Source organism: Mirounga angustirostris, unplaced genomic scaffold (genome assembly GCF_029215605.1).
Source record: "Mirounga angustirostris isolate CCGP_5_RB_7025 unplaced genomic scaffold, mMirAng1.0.hap1 SCAF_17, whole genome shotgun sequence".
NCBI classification, from domain to species: Eukaryota; Metazoa; Chordata; class Mammalia; order Carnivora; family Phocidae; genus Mirounga; species Mirounga angustirostris.
The window spans coordinates 2,451,262-2,472,785 of record NW_026991725.1 but is presented as its reverse complement, the minus strand read 5'-3'; the positions used below and the strand labels follow the sequence as shown (position 1 = coordinate 2,472,785).

General features: G+C 54.2%; 1 protein-coding gene across 1 annotated transcript in view; it reads left to right on the top strand.

Moving 5' to 3' along the window:
• Positions 1-21,524, top strand: part of RPH3AL (rabphilin 3A like (without C2 domains)) — a 147,325-nt gene that overhangs the window by 55,369 nt on the left and 70,432 nt on the right. The window contains 3 exon segments of the mRNA XM_045889588.3: positions 1,117-1,228; positions 5,580-5,723; positions 8,756-8,885. Coding sequence (XP_045745544.1) covers positions 1,152-1,228; positions 5,580-5,723; positions 8,756-8,885 — 351 coding nt within the window. The 5' untranslated portion in view covers positions 1,117-1,151.

Here is a 21,524-nt window from a genome sequence, read left to right as displayed (position 1 = left end):
TTTTAAAGATCTTATTTATTTGAGAGAGGGAGAGCTTAAGCAGGGGGAGCGGCAGGCAGCGGGAGAGGGAGAAGCAGGCTTCCCGCGGAGCAGGGAGCCCGATGCTGGCCTCGATCCCAGGACCCTGAGATCAGGACCTGAGCTGAAGGCAGACACTTAACTGACTGAGCCACCCAGGTGCCCCACCAACCTCAGTAGTTTTTAAGGGTATGAAGGATTCCTGTGTTTGAGATCTGTTGGTCTAGATCGGTTTGGGCCAGAGCAGTGGATAACTCAGTGCAGCCCCTCATCTTTGCTCTGGGATTGAGTTACCATCCCCCTGCTCTCCCCACAACACACACACACACACACACACACACACACACACACTCCAGCATACATGTGCAGTACCCTTATGCTAGATCATCAAAGAGCTGGTCATAGCCTTGGTGGCAAGGAGAAAGGCAGCTGAGCTGGACCACGCACGTTAAAGCACCAGGAAGTTCTGGAGCAGGGTGGCCTCCCTGCAGATTCCCGAAGGTGCCATCTCCCTTGTAGTCCTGGCCGTAGCTGTGGCTCCCCATCCTCCTTCTGGCTCTGGGGAGCCCTGTGAGGGTTGGCAGAACATGTTGGGGAGCAGCACCTGTGAAGGTGGCCACGTTTAGCTACACCCGTGGGCCTGGAGCAGCCACAGTGGGCCCCCCAGCTTTGGGAGGGGGCATACGGCTCCCGCGGGCTGTCTAGCTCTGTGCCCCCCGGCCCCAGCCCCTGCTACTCGGCACCGTGCTCAGTACGGTAGGGGCTGTACTTGGGAGAGGCAGGAGTCAAGTACCCTCCACTTGTGCTTCTTCCCCCCCGCCCTTCTGCTTCTAACTTCTGATGTCCTGCCAGTCGTGTCCAATCTGGTCACTTAGCTGCATGAGCCACCTAGTCAACCCTCCCCAAATTATGATCCTTTCGAAAGAGGAGCTTTGAGGGAACAGTATTTAGCCAGAGGATTCTGATGGCAAGGCATCTGCAGGCGGCCAGATACAGGGATGCGCCGGAAGTGCCAGTGCTTGGTGCCTGAGGGACCCTGGCTGCTGTCTGCACCCCAGCTGATGATGTGCTCTTGATTTTTCCCCCTTCTCACCTCAGATGTGACTCCTGGCCCTGGCTGGGCACTCGGAGCCATGGCCGACACCATCTTCGGCAGTGGGAACGACCAGTGGGTTTGCCCCAACGATCGGCAGCTTGCTCTGCGAGCCAAGTGAGTATCTCCAAGGCCCTACCAGGCCTGCCTTCCCTCCCTGTCCCCACTCCCCTCCTTCTGGGGGCAAGATTCAATATCAGGGACCCAGAAAGAGAAGTTTGGAGACAAGTGCATGTCTGATGCACACCACACTCCAGGCCCCGAGGTCGGCACTGAGCAGCCATTCACTCATTTGCCATGTGGAATGTACCTTCATTTCTCAGAGGAGGAAAGGGAGGCTGCGCTCCTTGCCCATGGCAAGCTGGGGACCCACGCCCAGGCCCCTCTGATTGCCAGGCCTACAGCAGGCTGCAGGGGGCCAAACCACTTCCTCTGCCTTCTCTGGTGAGAGTACGTCACTGAGCCTTCAGTCCCTGAGCCCCTGGAGGCGGGAAGCCTTTGATACCTGGATGCCCGCTTCACGGCGAGGGCCTCACACTGACAGGACAGAGCAAAGGCTGATCAAGTGAACCAAGAGTTGCCCGCCGGGCTGAAACACAGCCAGCCTCGAAGTGTCCCCAGTCTCCTCCAGTACACTGCCAGGGTCTCTCTGGTTCTGGTTTGTCCCCTTCAGGTCCCAGCTTTCCTGTTATCCCTCAGCCTGGTGACCCCTCAGACCCAGTTAGGTCAGTCCATCTCTACCCACGTCCCCCCTGTGGCCGGAGACCAGGGCTTCCCAGATGCCTCTCCTGCCTTCCAGGCTTCCCTCTCCATCCAGGGATTTGGAGGTCCCTGGTGTCTGATAAGCCCCCAAGAAGGCCTCTTCATCTGTCAAACCACGCCAATTATGGGAGCCAGCATTTCCCAAATGGGACCAAGTTCAAGAAATTTGCAGTTAGATGTTACAGGCCTGCAGGGGGACAGAGCTGAAACATCAAAGAGGGATAGAAAAATTAATCCGAAACGCCCAAGAGTGGAGTCCTGCATGATTTGCAGGAATCTCTGTGCAACAGTTAATTTGTCCCTCTCACTGGGATGGCTCTGCTCCTTTCAGCCCCCTGCACAGCCCCCTGCACAGCCCCCACGGGGGAGAGAGCAGGGATGAAGCCAGCAGCTCTCCTTCTCTGCTCCGATGCCAGGCGAGATGATGGGTCCTCCCTGGCAGGATACAAGGAGCTGGGGAAAGCTGTGCTCTCGGTGTGAGCCCTGGTGACCCCTCTGGCATTTCCTTCAGTTCTCCCTGACCTCGTCTTGCACTCAGCAGCAGCCCGAAGCTGTTGTAGCATCTTTTAGTAGAACAGATGCTTTTATCTCCTCCCCAGGGTATGCTGCCTTGTAATGCCAGGCTCCGTAAAGGAGAATACTACAAAGCTTGCATCCGGGTCCTGTGCCCTGAGGGTTCCTCTGAGAGGCCTGGGGAAGTTGCCTTCCCTGGCTTCAGCTCAGTTCTGTCCTCCAGCACCACCAGACATTTTCTAAACCCCTACTATGTGCCAGGTGCTGATTGCACAGCAGTGAGCAAGACCAACGTGGTCCTTTTTCTTAAGGCACTGGTGGGGAGAGGTGAGCATTATACATATAATTACCCATGTGCAGCTACTTCGACAGCAGAAACAGGCAGTGGGGTGAAGGCAGGTGCTAACTTAATCTGGGGATTTGGAGAGGCTTCCCTGAGAATGTGATGTTTATGTTGAGTCCTGGAGTAGGGATAAATGTTAGATGGAAATAGGGGAAGGGAGCTTCTAAGCAGAAGGTACAGCTTGTGCAAAGGCCCTGAGGTAGAAGGAACAGGACATGTAGAGGGCCTGACAGGAGGCCAGTGTGGATTGAGTACAGAGTGAGGTGGTGAGTGAGGTGAACGGAAGCTGGGGAAGTGGGCAGGAGCCAGATGGTGTAGGGCTGGTCCTCCAGACTCACATTCTAGAGAGGAGACAGAGGGTCCTACTTGGCCTTGAAATAATGCTTAGGCCCAAGATGGAGCTATGCCTGAACTTTGTGGGAAATCTGAGAATGGACTCAACCCATCTTGGAGGGGATCTTTACCAGGAATCTAAGAGAAGTCCTTTTTTTTTTTTTTTTTTTAAGATTTTATTTATTTTGGGGGGGAGCGTGAGCAGGGGAGGGGGAGGAAGAGGGAGAGGGAGAGGGAGGCAGGGCTGTCAGCAGCCGCTGACCATGGACTCCTTGGGTCAGGAGGCTGGCCAGCCATCTAACCGCTCTCAGCTTCCTCTGCTGAAAAAAGGGGAGGCTGAAGGGGAGGCCGGCCTTAAGTGATCACAGGAGGGTCTGGTGCGAGGAGGTCTGCTGTGCTCTGGGCTGGCGCCAGGAGCTAGCTGGGTAGGAGTTGCACCCTCCAGGATGGATGGCAGTGCCAGTGCCATGCCCTCCTATTTCTGTGTCCTGGGCCTGCCTTTTTCCACGGGGAGACCTGAGCTTAGGGACCCTGTTTTCCAGTTCTCCTTCCCTGGCCCAGGGAGTCACACACGGAGGGTGTCCTGGCCCATCCCTGACTACCTGAATCCCTGCAATGCTCAGGTGGAGAAAACCTGCAGCTCGGGGTGGGCGAGTGTTGCTTCAGGGCCTAAACCGCTTGAGTCTGCTCAGTACACAGAGGAAAGGTGGGCGTGTGCCCCTGGCCACTCCAAGGACTCCCAGCTCTGCCCCTTTCCCTCTGTTTGCTTCCCCCGGCTCTGTGAGGACCACTTCAAAAAGCGTTGGTCTAGGGCAGTGCTTCTTTTCAACTTGGAGACATAGGCAGGCTAGAAGTCTGGAGCCCCTCAGTACGGCACCTTACTTCATGTCTCTGCACCTTTGTACATGCGGCTTTTCTTTGCCTGAACACCATCTCCTTCTTTCTGTGGGGGAAACACCTGTTCATCTTGCAAAACCCTGCAGGAGCACTGCTTCTTTGGTCAAGCCATTCCTGATGGTTCTGCCCCTGAGAATTACAGTAATCATCATTAAGTACCACTGATTAAGCAATTGGGCATTCGCTGTATGCAGAGCACTGGGTATACCCTGTCTCATTTACTCCGCGCGGCATCCCTTAAAGGGACAGAGCCGGAAATCCGGGATGAGCAGCTGCCCACATTCTCACGGCTGGGAAGGGCCCGAGCCAAAGGTAAGACCATCCAGTGGACTCCGGTCTGAGCCCTTCATCTTAACCAGCCTGCTGGACTTACAGAGGAAGGACATGGTCTTTAGCTCCCCTGACGTACACCGTGTCGATAGTTGGCTGCAGTAGCCCAGATGGGGCAGTGAAGTGAGACCACCGGTGTCCATCTGTGTCAGGGAGCACCAGGAAGGCGTCCACAGCCTCATCCTCTTGCCCTGTGTCCTGCATCAGAGACTCTTGCTTGCTGTCCCTTCTTTAGGGAAGCCCAGCAGCATGTCCCCAACACCTACCGAGCCTGGCCTCGAAGGGGACGCCCAGTAAATAGGTCTTGAACGAAATAGCTCTTCTCGTTTTTCATTAAGTAAATATTGGTGTCATTGATTGGGCATCTTGTGTCCCCAAGCCTCTTGTCATTCTTCGAGGTGGTGACTTTGCCCTCTGGCCCGCCTCCGTGTTCCTAGCACCTGGCGCAGAATGTCTCAGACAGGCTGGGGCCCTGGGCAGCGAGTTGGGGCTTGGTCTGCCACTGCCACTCGCATTCCCTCCACAAAGATAGGAAGGGCGTGAGTTCTTCCCCTCAGCCCTCAGGCGCAGCCTCGGGAGGTGGCGCTCCTGCCACCTCCCCTCCTTCCGTGGGGCGGCACTGCCCTCCTGCCCTCAAACCCTCTCGTTTGCAAACTGCTGTGGGCATCTCCTTTCATACTCAGGGTTCGTTTCTGATCTAATTACCATTCTTTCCTATCCCACAGTAAGCTCCATTTCACTTAGATGCCGCAGAGCTCAGTCTTTTTTTTTTTTTTTTTTTAAAGATTTTATTTATTTGACAGAGAGAGAGAGCACAAGGGAGGAGCGGGGCCCGGGGAGAGGGAGAAGCAGGCTCCTCACTGAGCAGGGAGCCCGATGTTGGGCTCGATCCCAGGACCCCGGGATCATGACCCGAGCCGAAGGCAGATGCTTCACCGACTGAGCCACCCAGGCGCCCCAGATCTCAGTCTTGCTGATCTTCCGTGCTCTTCCCTCACAGCCCCACGTGCTGTGGCAGTGGCCTTCTCTGTCCAGAGGATCTCACCCCGTGCTCCTGCCTCCCACCATGCTAAGGTGGCACCGCTGGTCTTTGTGGGGCCCGGTGGCTGGCAGGTGTCAGAACCAGCACTCAAAACATCTGCCCTGTTCCCTGAACCCCTCTTCTGGACACGCAGCACCTGGGCTGTCCCCAGACTGTTCTGTGGGGGGGGGGGGGGGGGGCTTCGGGATATGGTGGGGCCACCTGAGTTTGCACTGCGGTGGCCTCAGGGCTGGCTGTGCTTTCTCCAGGCTGCAGACGGGCTGGTCTGTGCACACCTACCAGACAGAGAAGCAGAGGAAGAGCCAGTGCCTCAGCCCAGCCGAGGTGGAGGCCATCCTGCAGGTCATCCAGAGGGCAGAGCGGCTGGATGTCATGGAGCAGCAGAGAATCGGGTAAGGGCTGCTTCTGAGCTGGGGCGGGAGGGAGCAAGATCCTTGAGAGGGAAACAAAGTCACTTAGTGTCAGATCGGGGGCGCTGAGAGTGGCACCCTGGGTCCTAGCGCTGGCTTTCACCGCAGGGAGTGAGTCCGCTCTGCCCGAACACCCCTGGGGTGTAGATGCATAACCCAGCCCCGCAAAGCCTCTGTACACTCCTCTGTGAGAAGGAGTTAGTGGCTCCTGCGTGGGCCCGAGGCCGTGGGGGGACGAATGAGCATCGTGAGGGGCTCTTCAGCTCCACACACGTGAGGGTCAGCCGTGGTCCAGCTGCAGGAGGGATTTGGTGGAAGTTGAGCGTGGACGGTCCTGCCCCAGCAAGGACTCCAAGAAGAGATGCTCTCCAGCTTGTTCTAAGCTCTTCTCCTGGCCTCCAGCATCCTGAGCTGACCCCTATACAGCCCTCAGGCAGTTTGGTTGTGTCTCTTTTTGTTTGTTGAGTTACCAAAGCAATTCATACCTCCTAGAAAATTGGAAAGACACAGAAAAACACAAGTAGGAAAACACAAATGCAGTGCATCGCATCGGACAGGATTTAATTTGATTCTGATCTCCTTGTTCTTCTTCTGTTCATCTTTTTCATTAAGTATGTGATCATTTAAAAAGTCAGACTCTGTAGAAATGCACAGTTCTAAAAGCGAAAGCACCACTACTAGGACCCTGCTGTCCAGTTTGTTAAATGTGCCTCAATAATACGGACATATCATTACTGTCATTTTATTACAAAAAGGGTGTATATCAGACAGACCAGTTGTCTTTAGCTTTTTTTCCCCCACATAGGCTGCCTGACCCTGCCCTCTCCTAGGGTCCTGTGAGGAGCTGTGCAGCCCCACATTCATGACTGACAAGCCAGCGCCGCATCCCTCAGGCTCCCCCAGGCGGGCATGCTGGGAGCCGGTGGGGGTGTTTCATGTGGGCTCCCTGATGCAGCGGGAAGTGTTTGCACCCCCCCATCCATCTGTCTGGCTCCCACTGTGAACACTGGGTTTGACAGAGATGTGGAATGACCCCAGAAGGCGGTGCCTCAGACTAACTGTCTCAGAAGGAGGAGGTGTATCCTGTTTCCATGAGTTAGAAGGGTTGTACTCACGGGGCCCCTATGAACAAGCAGTTCAGGCCAGAGCTCAAGTTGGGTTTATTCCCGGGGCCTTGCAGTTTCCTGGGTGAGGGACAGTGTGGAAGGGACCTCTGCGGACGTCAGAGGGCATGTAGGTAGAGGCGGCTCCCCCTTGGCCCCCAGGCAGAGCCTGATCACCTCCCGGGAGAGTGGGGGGTGCGGATCTCGGTGTTGGGCCCTGGGCTCTACCTCTTAGGAACTGTGTAATGCTGGTGGGAAGTGACTTTATATCTCTGAGCCTCAGTCTTGTTATTGTTAAAATGGGGGAAAATAGCATCCTCCTCCTGGGAGGTTGAGATAATGTACCTGCACTCTGTCCCGTGTTCCTTCATTCAAGAATTTTCCCTGAGTGTCCCCTGGGGACTGGAGACACAGTGGCCATCAAAACAGAAGTGGCCACCAGTTTTGTGAGGGTTGAAGTGTTGCTATTAAAAGAGGGAGTCACAGTGGGCTGAGGGGCCATGGGACCCTGAGGGGAATCACCTATCCGAGGCTTAACAGGGTTCAGGGATGGCTCCTGGACACTTGGCATCAGAGCTTAAAGAAAAGCTCTTTTTCTTTCTTCCTCCAGCTTCTTCATCCACACACTTGCTCAGACCAAAACCTCTACATCATCCCAGATCTCTCTCTCTTACCTCCTGTACCCCATTTCCATGGATGCTGCCTCAGTGCCCCTTTGCTGGGCCTCCCAGCATCTCCTGCTGGCTTCCTCACCTGCACTCCCTTGTTGTAGTCCTGGCTTTCCACAGCGGCTGGAGTAAGCTTTTAAAACTGCCACTTGGGGGGCGCCTGGCTGGCTCAGTCAGAAGAGCCCGTGACTCTTTATCTTGGGGTCCTGAGTTTGAGCCCCACATCAGGTGTAGAGATTACTTAAATGATTAAATAAGTAAGTAAGTAAGTAAATAATACTTTTTTTTTTTTTTAAGATTTTTTTTTTTTAAAGATTTTATTTATTTATTTGAGAGAGAGAATGAGATAGAGAGCATGAGAGGGGGGAGGGTCAGAGAGAGAGGCAGACTCCCTGCTGAGCAGGGAGCCCGATGCGGGACTCGATCCCGGGACTCCAGGATCATGACCTGAGCCAAAGGCAGTCGCTTAACCAACTGAGCCACCCAGGCGCCCGTAAATAATACTTTTAAAAGTTAAAATAAAAAAAATTAAAATGTCCCTTAGATCAAATCCCTCCTCTACGTAAAACTCTTCAGTGGCTTCATGTTGATCTTAGAAAATAATCCAAATTCCATTTTGTGTCCTACAAAACCCATGGAATCTGTCCCCTCCTCGCCCCTCCAGGGAATGGCCACACTGGCCTCCCTGCTGTTCTAATGTGCCAAGGCCTTTGTCTTTGCCTCCCCCACCAGCTGTTCCCTCTGCCTGGAGTTCCCCCCCCCCCCCAAGCCCTGCTCTTCACCTGGTTTGGCCTTGTCCTCCTTTAGCTCTCAGTTCACACGTTCTCAGAGAGGCCTTCACTGATCACCACCTGATATGCTGCCTCTCAGTCTTCTCCCCACGCACTTACTTGATTTCATAGCACTCCCCCTGTCTGAACTCAGTTTGCTTGTTGACTTTTTATGGACTTTATCTTTATTGAACATATGTTCTATGAGAGCAGGGACCATGTCTGTCTCTGGCTTGTTTGCTACAATATCCCCAGGGTGTGGCACATCGTAGGTACTCAATTAATAGTTGGGGAGCGAATGAATGATTAGGAGGTAGCCTGGAAAAGGGGTGGGGCAGGGAACAGTATCCCAGGTGAGGGAACAGCACATGGGCCAAGGTATAGCGCTGGGGCCCCATGGCAGCCATACCTGGGCAGTGCTCGGGTTGGAGACAGGAAACACATTCCATCTGACTCTGTGTCCTGTGCTGCAGACGACTGGTGGAGCGGCTGGAGACCATGAGGCGGAACGTGATGGGGAATGGCCTTTCCCAGTGTCTGCTCTGTGGGGAGGTGCTGGGCTTCCTGGGAAGTTCATCAGTGTTCTGCAAAGACTGCAGGAAGGTAAGGCCCTGCGCTGGCTACCCAATCTGGACCTGCTCTGCGGCTTTGCACCCTGGCTCCCAGCAGTGTGTGTTGTATGTGTCTGTGTGTGTCCTTGTGTGTCCTTGTGTGCATGTGTGTGCATACGGTATCCTGTGCTTCTTGGCAAGAAGAATTAGGGCCTAAGGTTGAATGGCCTGGCTTCTAGGGCCAGCTCCGGGAATTGGACCTCTGGGTCTCACAGGCCTGGGTATGAATTCATACCCAGCTTTTCCACTAGCTGGATGACTTCAGAAAACTTGTTTACTATGTTGAGCCTCATCTTCCTCATCTGTAAAATAGGGATAATGATAACATGTACCTTAGAAAATTGTGAGGATTAAATATTATATGCATAGGTCTTAAAAACCTTGTCTGGCACATTAGTACTCAGTAAATTTTATTAGTGTTTTTTTTTTTTTAAAGATTTTATTTATTTATTTGAGAGAGAGAGAATGAGAGAGAGCACATGAGAGGCGGGAGGGTCAGAGGGAGAAGCAGACTCCCCGCCGAGCAGGGAGCCCGATGCGGGGCTCAATCCCAGGACCCTGGGATCATGACCCGAGCCGAAGGCAGACGCTTAACGACTGAGCCACCCAGGCGCTCCATGCCTTTCTTTTCTTATTGACCCAAGAATAATGTGCCTTCCAGTCCTTAGGATTATTTAGCATCTCAGTTTTACTGTCTATTGCATGGAGCCTACATTTTTTTCCCCTTTTAGACCTTTAGTCATACTCCAGCATAGACTAGTTGCTGCATAGCTGTCATCAGGGGACTTCCCTTTACTGCCCTCCTAGTTTAGAGAGCTCTTCCCAAGATACCATATCTTCCTCTTTCCTTTGTTTTTCAATCTAGTTTTACTGGTACCCATCTTTCATGTGTTTTAAGCCTCGAGTTATTTTGGTCAATAAGAGATAGAAGCTTCTCTCTTGAGATTATATTGGGTGAGGGAACTGAAACCAAATAATGATCAAATAAATAAGAATATTTCAGGAAGTAATACATTCTAGGAAGAAATAACGGGAAACAGAAGATTGGGGATGGGGTGGTGTGGGGTGGCTAGAGCTGAGAGGACCGTAGATTATAGAGAAGTCAAAGAAGTAAACATGGACTTAGCCACATGAAAGCCACTGGCCACCTTGATAAGGTAATTTTGAGTGGCATTCAAAAGCTGGATGAGAGAACCCAGATGCAAAAAGGTCAATATACCAAACTAGTAAGTGGAAAAACCAGGATTTCAGCTAAGATCATTTCCCCCCTCTTCTGTGATATGTGGTGAACTGGGCTAAGGAATGTGGATTTGCTGGTGAAGGGTCGCAAGAACGGTGAAGATGTGGCAGGGGCCTGGGCGGCAGGATAGAGGTGGGCTTGAGTGCCAACTCCTCCTTAAGCCCTCCTTAGGCCCTGGACTATATACCAACATAGGCAGTAGGCAAAGGGTCTCGGAATGTCTTGCTTGCAACCGTTAGGCAGATTGGGTTATACTTTGTGACTTCTGCCTGGGAGAGTGGGGCCCAGCAGCCTATTTCCTCTTTCTGCCCCTCAACCCACAACTGCTGTACACGTTTAGGTTTGCAGGACCGTGATGAGGGGGCAGAGCCATGTCTCTTCTCTTGGAAAAGTCTGGGACCTCTGCTGTAGGGGCAGGCTGCTGTCCTGACGGCTGAAGGGTCCCTGGAGAGCCTTTCTTAGACAACAGTGGCAGTCCCAGGGGAGGATCTCAGCTGCATGGGGAGGGAAGGTAAAAAATGTTCTTCTAGATGCTCTTGACACTCCCCACCCCATTGTACCCTGGAGTACTGGCAGTTCCAGTTTTGTTTTGTTTTTTTTAAGATCTTATTCATTTATTTGAGAGAGAGTGAGAGCTAGAGAGAGCACACACAGAGGGAGAGGGAGAGAGAGAAGCAGACTCCCCACTGAGCAGGGAGCCTGATCCAGGGCTCGATCCCAGGACCCCAGGATCATGACCTGAGCCAAAGGCAGACGCTTAACCGACTGAACCACCAGGTGCCCCTGGGCTGGTCCAATTTGAAATTATTCTTATTTTGCAGCAGGCTGAGGACCTGGTTTTGGCTCGGGCAGCAAGGTGAAGAGGCCTTTGGGTTTCCAAGGGGAGTTGCTCCTGGGTAGAAGTGGGAGGGGAGGGTGCTAGTAGGCATTTGGGTGTTTTCTTCTCCATCCTTGAGAAGATTGTGTCATTCATTCATTCATTCTGCAAATAGTAGAGGGCCCGCTATGTGCAGGCCCTGTTATAGGTGCTGGCAGTACCATGAGCAAGAGAGACAAAACCCTTGCTCTCATGGAGATTTTTTTTCCAGGAGTGGGAAAAGGGAGACAACAAACAAACAAAATACTGTCCAATAGACTGAAGGCTCTGTAGTGAGTTAGAACAGAGCAGTGGAGTAGGGTAAAACTAGGAGGACCTCTCTGAGCTCAGACCCAACTGCAAGCAGGAGCCAGTCCTGGGAAGATCTATATGGAAAAGTGTTCCAGGCAGAGGGGGCAGCGAGCATGAAGTTCCTGAGGCGGGAAAGCAGCTGGGCAGTTTCGAGGAACTGATGAAGGCATCTGGGCCAGAGGCGGGCATGCCGATCACGTAGGAGCTTCGTAAGTCAAGATCAGGAGTTGAGATTTGGTTTCGTGGGATGCCAGTGGAGTGTTGTAAGCAGGGTGTGACTTGATCTGATTTGTCTTCATAAGTGATGAGCCTCGCTGCTGTCTGGTGAGTGGATGGCAGGGGGACAAAGTGACCGTGGGAGGCGAGTTAGCACTGCCTGTCGTTGGGGATGAGACGGTAGGGCTGGAAATGAGGCAGCACAGCACGGGGCCCCATGGTCTAAAAGAATCCATCTTCTCAGCAGCAGGTGGGTGATGGAGGGTCACTCGGTCCGTCCTGTGTGATAGGGAGCCATGGTCCTCCTGTGCCTGCCAGTAAGTGCTATTGCTGTGCATGTGCGGGCGTGGGTTGCAGTCTGAGTGTGGGGGCGGGGGCAGGCTGCAGAGGGGATGCTGGGGGATCTCTGACACGGGAAGTATCCAGATCTAAGTCTCAGGTGCTCCTGGCCACACGGAGCTGTCCCCAGCAAGAGCCCTGGCGCATTCAGCAGCCACAAGCTAATGAGTGGGCCAGTAGAGCCGGGGGGGGTGGAGGGGGGCGCTTGGTGTGGTGACCCCCTCCGTATTTGGGTCTGCACGCCCGGGCTCCCAGCCCTCATTATCAGAGGGCTGTGGTGGGAAGGGAGAGGGGCTGGCTGCTTAATTAGAGAGGCCTGGCACTTCTGATTGCTTAGGAGCTGAGTCAGCCAGCTTTTGGTTTGATTGGGAGTCCGTCTTCAGCAACCATGGGGGAGGCCAGAGAGGGCTGCCGGAGAACCAGCCTGAGCCCGGGATGCCGTGGTCACCGTGCAGGGGAAGCCGTCGCAATTTTTTTGGTCTCAGCCAAAATGTGTTCCATGGTGTGGACACAGAGGGGCCCACCTATGGAACAGCGGTCTCCATAGTGTGTGCTGAGTCCCTAGGGAAAAGGGACTCTTTCTACTTTGCTCAAAGTCCTTAGGGGAAGTCTAGCTTGTTGGGGGATCAGGCGTCCCACCTGAAGTAGGGAAGCACGGAGGGAAGGGGCCACGCTTGAACCTGATTCCTTGATTCCTGCCCCCAAGCAAGGCTCTGAGGAGGTGTGTCCTGCGGAAGTCAGCCCAGACCCACAGCCAGGGAGCTGGCAGGAACCCTGGGGCCACTCATCCTATCCTGAGGGCCCACCCTCATGACCTCATCTGGCCTTAGTCACGTCCCACAGACCCCCCTCCAAACACCATCCCAGTGGGGGGTAGGACTTTAACACATGAATTCGGAGGGAGCACTGTCAGTCCCTGGTACCTACTGAACAGAAGCTCTGGGGATGGGAGCATTGATCTGTGCTTAACAAACACTCCAGGGGAAGCTGATTCTCTTTGGTTCGAAAACCTCTGCTCTAAAATCCTAGCCCCAGGCCCGGCTCAGGCTCAGGCCAGGGTTGAAGGCCCTCTGCTCCCCTTGCCTTCCCCCCTACCTCCCCACCCCGACACCACACACACCCCAGCTCAGGGGCCCGCACCCTCCCCCAGGCCATCCTTGCTCTTGCAAACAGTGGACACCGAGGCCGTGGTCTTTCTTACCTTGCGATGTCCTTTAGGCTTTAGAAAGCTCTTTCACAAAACTCATCTTTTTGATCCTCGGGACAAAGCTGCAGGGAGAGCAGGGGTGGTGAAGCTGTTCCCCAGTCACAGCTGGAGAACAGGGGTTCATTTGAGGTCATGTGGCCTACTTGGGTCCCCCAGCCGGGTGGTGGGGAGCTGGGTCCCCCAGGGGTGTTCGCGGGGCCATGCTGGGCTTCCACTCTTTCAGGCCAAAGTAGTCACAGCATTTCCCTTCCTTGGAGAAGCAGGGCCATCTTTCTAAAGAATGCAGGAGAAGAAGCATATTCACAGGTTAAATATTGAGAACTTTCCTTTAAAATCAGGAATAAGGCAAGTTCTATGTATGTTTATCACTGCTTCTATCCAACATTGAACTAGCAGCCAGCCCAGTGCAATCAGGCAAGGAAAGAAATGTAGGATATACGGATTGGAGAAGCATAGCTAAAGCTGTCATTATCTGTGAATAACATCATTATGTAATGAGAAAGTCTGACAGAATCTAAATACAAATGGTTACAATTAGTAGGTGAATTTATTAGCAGGGTTGTTGCCATGAGTTTAACATATGTGTCAGAAAATCAGTATTTCCATACACCTGAGACAAAAATGAGAGAAAATAAAAAGTGTAGTTTAGGACAGTGGAGCCACTGATAGGCAGAGAATGGTCTTTTGAATAAATAATGCAAAGCTATTTGGATATTCATATGGAAAAAATGTATCTTGACTTACTTCATACTAGGCACAAAAGTCAACTCTAGATTGATTTCAGATTTATGTATTTATTTATTTTAGAAGATTTTATTTATTTTATTTTATTTTTTAAAGATTTTATTTGACAGAGAGAGACACAGCGAGAGAGGGAACACAAGCAGGGGGAGTGGGAGAGGGAGAAGCAGGCTTCCTGCTGAGCAGGGAGCCCGATGCGGGGCTCGATCCCAGGCCCCTGGGATCATGACCTGAACCGAAGGCAGCTGTTTAACCGACTGCCACCCAGGAGCCTCTATTTTAGAAGATTTTTTTTTTTTTTTTTTTAGATTTTATTTATTATTTTTTTGACAGAGAGAGACATAGCGAGAGCAGGAACACAAGCAGGGGGAGTGGGAGAGGGAGAAGCAGGCTTCCCGCAGAGCAGGGAGCCCGATGTGGACTTGATCCCAGGACCCTGGGATCATGACCTGAGCCGAAGGCAGACGCTTAACGAATGAGCCACCCAGGTGCCCCTAGAAGATTTTATTTATCTATTTGTCAGAGAGAGAGCACACAAGCAGGGGGAGCGGCAGAGGGAGAAGCAGGTTCCCCGCTGAGCAGGGAGCCCGATGCAGGGCTCGATCCCAGAGTGGGTGCCTGTGTCAGCATGGAAGATGCCTTGGGGGACCCCACACAAATCCAGATGGCCCTGTCTGGAGGCCGCCCTCCCACCTGTACTCTGGCCAGTGCCAGCAATGGGGCTGGCGGGCTGCCCTCACCGCCACGGGGGAAACGGCTCTTTTAGCCACTTTCCCAGGACCTTCAGAAGCAGCCTGAATATTCTCAGGATGTTCCCAGTGCAAAAGCTAAATACCTGGGGCCGGGTTGAGCCCACCTCGAGGGGCCAGGGGCCGATGCGGGCAAGAGAATGGAGGAGCCCTCTTGGGGGACTCTCCCCTCTTTTGGAGCTAGCTCAGCTCCCTGTGCCTGTCTTTGCAAATGAAATGGACTCTCCTTAAGGGCTGTCTCTGCAGAATTCTGTCCTTCGCTCATTCTACGGTGTTTATTGGGCACCAACTGTATGCCAGGCCGTGGAGATAGCGGCGATGAACAAGGCAGGAGGCAGCCCGGCCCTTGGGAGCAGTGCTAGTAACCCTGATAGTCAGTACCCCTCTCACTGACCACGCAGACACTGTTGTAAGGGCTTTTCACACAGCAACGTACTCAGTCCTGTTAACAGCCCTATGGGGGCAGCACTGCTATCGCCCTTTTACAGATGGGGAAACTGAGGCACGGAGTAGTTAAAGCTTGCCCGAGGTCCCTCAGTGAGTTCGTTGTGGAGCCAGGATTTGAAACCAAGCAGGCTGGTTCTGAGCATCCTGGCTATGCGCTGGGGCCCTGCCTCACCTCTGTGGAGTGGATGACGTAGAAGGCAAGATGAACAAGAATAGCTAAATACAAGTAATTTCAGAAAGCGGTGGGCAAAACCATAAAGAGCAGGGGGAGACACAGTGACAGCCAGTGGGGGGTGATGTAGGGAGGAGCTATTTTATTTTGGATGCACAGCATGAGCCCCTATGAGCTGACATTTGAGCTGAGATGGTGACAAGAAATTTATACATTGGAAGACAGTGTCCCAGGCCCGGGGAAGGGAGGGGTGTGTGGACAAGGTGCTGAGAGGGGGAAGAGCAAGGCATAAGTGAGAAACAGAAGAGAGAAGGCCGGGGAGTCTGGGGAGGGAGAGGGCCCCACAAATGACCCTTCAGATCTCAAGTCTGCCCCTTGTTGGGCCTGTGGAGTGGGGGCTGCCCCACCCTGCTCCTTGGATGAGCTTGAGTCCCGCAAAACAGGAGGCAGATTTTAAAAATGTTGTTTTAATTTGTGGTAAAATGTACATCACATAAAATTTACAATGTTAACCATTTTTAAGGGTACCGTTCAGGGGCATTAAGTCCATTCACATGGTTGTCCTACCATCACCATCCATCTCCAGAACTTTCTCATCTTGTGAAACCGAAACTACACCCATTAAACACTCCCATTCCCACCCACCCCAGTCCCTGGCACCCACCAGCCTACCCTCTGTCTCTGGGAGTTTCACTTCCCCAGGTGCCTCATATAAGCAGAATCATGCAGCGTTTGAAAGTGACTGGCTTCTTTCACTTAGCGTAATGTCTCCAGGGTCCGGCCGTGTGGGAGCCTGTGTCGGATTTTCCTGCCTTTTTAAGGCCAAATAATACGCCACTGGGTGTACCTAACCCACTTCGTCGCTCCGGGACTCGGTCGATGGGAACGCGGGTTGCCTCCACATTCTCGCTGTTGTGAATAGTGCTGCGATGAATGTGGGTGTGCAAATCTCCCTTCGCGGCTCTGCTTTCCATCCTTTCCAGAAGTGGAGTTGCCGGGTGCTGTGGCGAGCCTATGTCTCATTTGCTGAGGAGCTGTCCTGCGGTGTCCGCAGCGGCCGCACCGTTTCCACAGTGCCCCCCGAGGGGGCGCGAAGGCTGGGAGGCGGCGGTGTTTCGCGGAGCCCGCCTCCTGGGGGGACGCCGGGGGCAGGTCGTCCACTCGCCGCCCCTTCCAGCGGCGGCCCTGTCCTCCCCTCGCCTTGTCCTTTCTCCTCCTCGACCTGACTCAGATGTAGAAGAGTGTAGTTTGTGCCGCATGAGCAAGATGAATTTTTTCCTTCAGCTACTCGGCTTTGCTCAGTTCCCGGGAAGAGTCACTTAACTCGTCCGCGCCGCGGGCCCACTCCGGCTGCTTGCGCGTCGCCCAGGCTGCTTGGCAGGAGTTGACTGGCCTGCTGTGGCCGAGCTCGGGCGATCGGGCCACACGCCACACACGCGGCGCCTCGGAGCATCTGCCTCGCTCCGGCGTCTAAGGAACAGAGTATCTCCGTGAGGGCCCGTTCTGTTCACCCTGTCGTGCCGTGCCTTTGAACTCCGTGTCTTTAGGACAAAGGCCGCAGAGGAGCTGCCAAGCGAGGGTGGCCTCTGGGAAGCACGCAGTCTCCTGAGGTCAAGCCTGGAGCTTCCGAGAGAGAGAGAGAGAGAGAGAGAGAGAGAGAGAGAGAGAGGGAGAGAGGAGTTGTGGCCATTGGGTCACGCCCGCAGCCCTTGGAGACTCCCCCATTAGCTCAGCTTCCCGCCAGGCCCTGCCCCCCGGAGCTCACGGCTGGTGAAAGCGCTGCGCAGCCTGGGGATGTGGAGATGTGTAGCGGAGGTGTGGGGTGATCCGGTGCGCAGGGCCCCAGGAGAGCTGGAGGGCTGCAGAGTAGAGCTGGTTCTCAGCCGGGCCAGGAGGGTGGGCACCCAGGTGCCAGGGGAGGGCGTTTCGGGAGACACAGCTGTGTAGAGGCAGGGTGAGAGGAAGAGCTACGACTGGGGGTGTGGGGGAGTGCCGGGGGAGGGAGGGGGAGGGGGGAGAGGCGGGCTGGGGGACGGAAGGAATGGGGCGGGCTGCTGAGGATCCTGTAGGCAGCAAAGCCATCAAAGGGTGCGAAGCAGGGAATGACAAACTGGTAGGTCTTTGGGGAGGTTCCTTCCAGAGGCAGGTTTGGAGGAGGGAATGTGTAGTGGGTTGGATAGCCTGTTGAATGCGGAATTATCCAAGTAGTAATAACGAGGGGCTGAATTCAGAGAGGAACAACCAGGATGGAGACTCAAAAGACAGGAGTTATAAATAACAAAAGCTACTAGTGATTGAGAGCCCACTGGATTACCAGCCACCCTGGGAGGTCATGATCCCCACTTTGCAGGTGAGGAAACAGGTGTGTGGAGGTCAGTCCCTCGCCTGGCCGCACGAGGGTCAGTGGCAGGGTCTGATGGCCTTGCCCGGGTGCTATGCTTGTGCTCAGGGCCTGGCGTGCAGGGCTGGGCTGGGGCAGGAGCAGGCCTGGGGAGGGGCTGGTGGGACGGGTTGGGACATGTTGGTGCAGATGGGACCGAGGTTGCTGGGGGAAGCCATGTGGACCGTGTGGTCTGCGGGCAAGATCCCAGGCCGCGGCATCTAAAGAGGGACCCTGGAGGAAGATGAGCAGCCCAGAGGTGGATGTCAGGGGTGGGAGGATGAGGGGGGCTACTGAAGTGACATCGGAGAAAATGAAGGTCTGGGTTGAGTAGAAGACTCCCACCACATGCAGCATGGTGGGAGGGAGGTTCTCCCCTTGACCCTGCCTAAATGACTTATCCAGAGACATTTTTTTTTAAGATTTTATTTATTTATTTGACAGAGAGAGAGAGAGCACAATGAGGGGGAGCAGCAAGTAGAGGGAGAGGGAGAAGCAGACTCCCCATGGTGGAGCAGGGAGCCTGACGCGGGGCTTGATCCCAGGACCCTGGGATCATGACCTGAGCCGAAGGCAGACGCTTAACCGACTGAGCCACCCAGGCGCCCCTATCCAGAGACGTTTCTGTGACTTGATGTCCCCACGTGGGTGTCATGCTTTTGAAGTATCCGGGTCTCTCTGTATAGCAAGTGAACCAGGACAGGTCACTGGGCACCCGCTACCAGTCAGGTCACCCAGGTGTGACAGGGGTCACACTGAGAAAGATTGATTCATATAAATGTCAGGGAAGCTGCCCAGTAGGGTGTTGGGGGGCGGGGGCAGAGGCTGTTGGAGAGAGCTGGGCTTCCAGGGAACGGTGGTTCTCCTCAGCTCTAAGGAAGGTGCCACCCCATCCTCCTGATTGTCCCTTGTGGGGCCACCTTCAGCAGGGCCACCAAGAGCTCAGGGCTTTTGTGCTCTCTCTTGACAATGCCCCTACTTGGGCTTCACCTTGAGCCCCAACTCTACCAGCGCCTGCACCTCCAGCTCCGAGTGTGTTTCCAGAACTGTGGAAAAAGGCTATGCACCTTGGAGCCTACTCCAAGCATCCTGGGGACCCTGCCTGTGCCCTGTTCCTCTCCTGCACCAGGGACCCAAGAGCTGGGTGGCACTCTACCAGGGGTCGATACCTACTTTTGTACAACCTTTGAACTAGAATGGTTTTTACATTTGCAAATGGTTGAAAAAAATCAAAGAATATCCTGTGATACATGAAAGTTACATGAAATTTCAGTTTCAATGTCCATCAAGTTCTGTTGGAACAGGCTCTGCCCATTCACTTACATATGGCTACTTTGGCTTGACAGAGAGCCTAAAATGCTTACTTTCTGGCCTTTTACCAAAAAAGTGTGCCAACCCTTGTCCCAACCCGTTAGCCCCCACCCAGGGTGCCAGGCCACTCGGAAGTGAGAAGGGATGTGACTTCCTTCCCCTCCCCGCTGTGTATTGCTGGGGCTCCAGGGTATTAAAGGATTTAGTAAGATAGCCTCCCCTTATTTGTATTGGTTCTCCTCTCCTAGAATTTTTTCCCCCTGGAATTTTAAAAAGTACTTTTCACCATTGCATAGAGGTGAAGAGCCCTGGCTTCGGGCTGCCTGGCTTCGCCGCCTCCCTTGGGCAAGTTGCCTCTCCCTTCTCTACCTCAGTTTCCTCACCTGGAAATGAAGACTAGTTATCGCGCCTACCTCACAAAGGGGCGGGAGGGGCGGAATGAATGAAGTATATGGTAAGCTCTTAGAAACAATGCCTGGCGTGTGGTAACTGCACAATAATTCTAGAACTCAAACAATACAGAGCATATAAAATTCAGCTCCACACCTCCATCCTTCGCAGCCTGGGCGTTTGTCCTTCTGCACACGCGAGTCCGAGGATGTATGTATACATACATAACTTTAAATGGGACCATAAAATACTCTTTACTCTGTAGTTTCCTTTTTTTTAACCTTTTCTTTTTTTTTCACTTAATAACATCAAAGATGCCCCCCTTCAGGTCCATACATGGAAATCTAATTCCATCTGTAGGAGCTATATGATGTAAGAGAATTTGTCACACTTCACTGTGGCCCTTCTCTTCCAGGCTGCTCACACACACCGTCTGGAGGTCAGCACTGGGGCAGGACGCCGGGCCCACCCTCTCACCCCTGTCCCCGTTAGGTGTGGCCTCTTCCTCCAGCCCCACCTCTCCCAGGGCCACAGCTGCAGGTCAGCATCTACTGCTTTCCTCTGCTCAGGCTTCTCCCGCGCACACGCGTGTGCACACCCACTCCCCTCCCCCCCCCAAGCCTGAAATCCAGTCGGGGCCATGGATCAGGTTCTTTCCCAGAAGGGAGTCCGAGGATGGACACAGCTAGTGGGGTGCGGCGGGGGCGGTGGGGCCAACTCTGTAGGTGAGAGCCGTCCGCATCTGTCCGCGGTACCAGCCTGCTCTGCCCGCCCCTGCAGCGAGGGGACCCCTAGTCAGGAGACCGGCCACAGGCGCAGCTCTGTTCTGATCCCCCCAGGGGACCCCGGAGCAACATCTCTTCCCCGCTCCCGGGCCTTGGGCCTCCCCTGTAGAGGGAAACGGTCAGGTGAGAGGGTCTCTCGGGCCCTTCCAGCACTTTCCTCCCGTGAAGCTCAGGCTGCGTCAGCCTTTGCAGCATTCCCGCCCCAGACCTCTCTCCAGGGGCCAGCGCCGCGCCGGCCTCACAGATCACGGAGCGGCAGCTGAGAGCTACACCTCATTTCTCAAGCCTCCAGAACGCAGTTGGGCTTGTTGTTGTTTTAAAGCTGCGATCGGTTTATTTCCCAGTGTGCTTTGGCTCAGGCCGTGGTTGCGTCCATGTCGTCTCAGAAGGAAGCCAGTGTGGGGGTTGGCATGTCCTTCGGAGAGCCCCTGCCTCGGATGTTTCTCTGATGCCACATGGCCCTCACAGCCCTCCTCGGAGGTAGGTAGACAAAAGGCAGTGACTTTACCCATTTTCCAGATGGAGAAGTAGGCTAAGCGAGAACTCTCACTGCTCGGTTCAACACTTTGCCCACATATCCTGTGGGAAGTAAAGCTAAAGACATGTAGGAGACCCCCCCAAAGGAAGGCGCTGTCTGGTGCCAGCTTGCCAGTGGGGTACCAAGGCTGTTGACTAAGTGCGTCGCCCCTAGAGCCCCCACCGTCATAGGGCGCAGCGCCTAACCCCAGCCCCCCTCCCCAAGCAGACCCATCACAGAGGGAGCCTGTCACACCCCTGAAGTATCTGGGTGGCTGGAGGTTTGGCGGGGAGGTTGCTGGGCGTTGTTGAGTGGTGGACCAGACTCAGTGTGAGGCCAGCTCCTCACTGAGCAGGCAAAGGCTTCTGCAGGCTTGGGTTGGGGTGTCGGGGACCGTGGTTGGGCCTCTTCCCTGAGGACACCCGTCCAGCACCCCTGGCGGCCCCTTGCCCTCCGGGCTCAGCGGCCCTTTTCCCGGGGTCTGGTAGGTGTAGCTTTGGGAGAACGCAGACAGGAAGCACTGTTGGCAAATCAGTTTAGTGGCTGTTACCAGGAACAGCAATTTTGTGCAGCCTTTTGTCCTCTGTTGTGGTAAATAACAGATAATGACATTTCCAGGCAGTGGTGTGGCCCTCACCTCTCCGGCTGCGCCCTGCAAGCTGCCACACTTCAGAGGGCCTGCGATTCTTCATCGCTCTCCAACGGCCTCTGTTTTTCCTTTCCCGACATTTCCCTCCTGGCTGTTTGCTGTTCACTGATTTTAACTCGAGGTGGATTTAGCCGGTTCTCTGTTCCCCCATGGGGAGGGTGGGGTGGGGGGTGGGGACACAGGGCACTTCTCCTGCTGAGGGTGGAGGGGGGGAGCTGACCCTCCTCCTGCGGCCCCCATTAGGCTGGGCTTCCAAACCAAGAAAGAACCAGGCCTTTCTCAGAGGCAGCTTGGGGGCTCTGCAGCTTCCCTTCCAAACC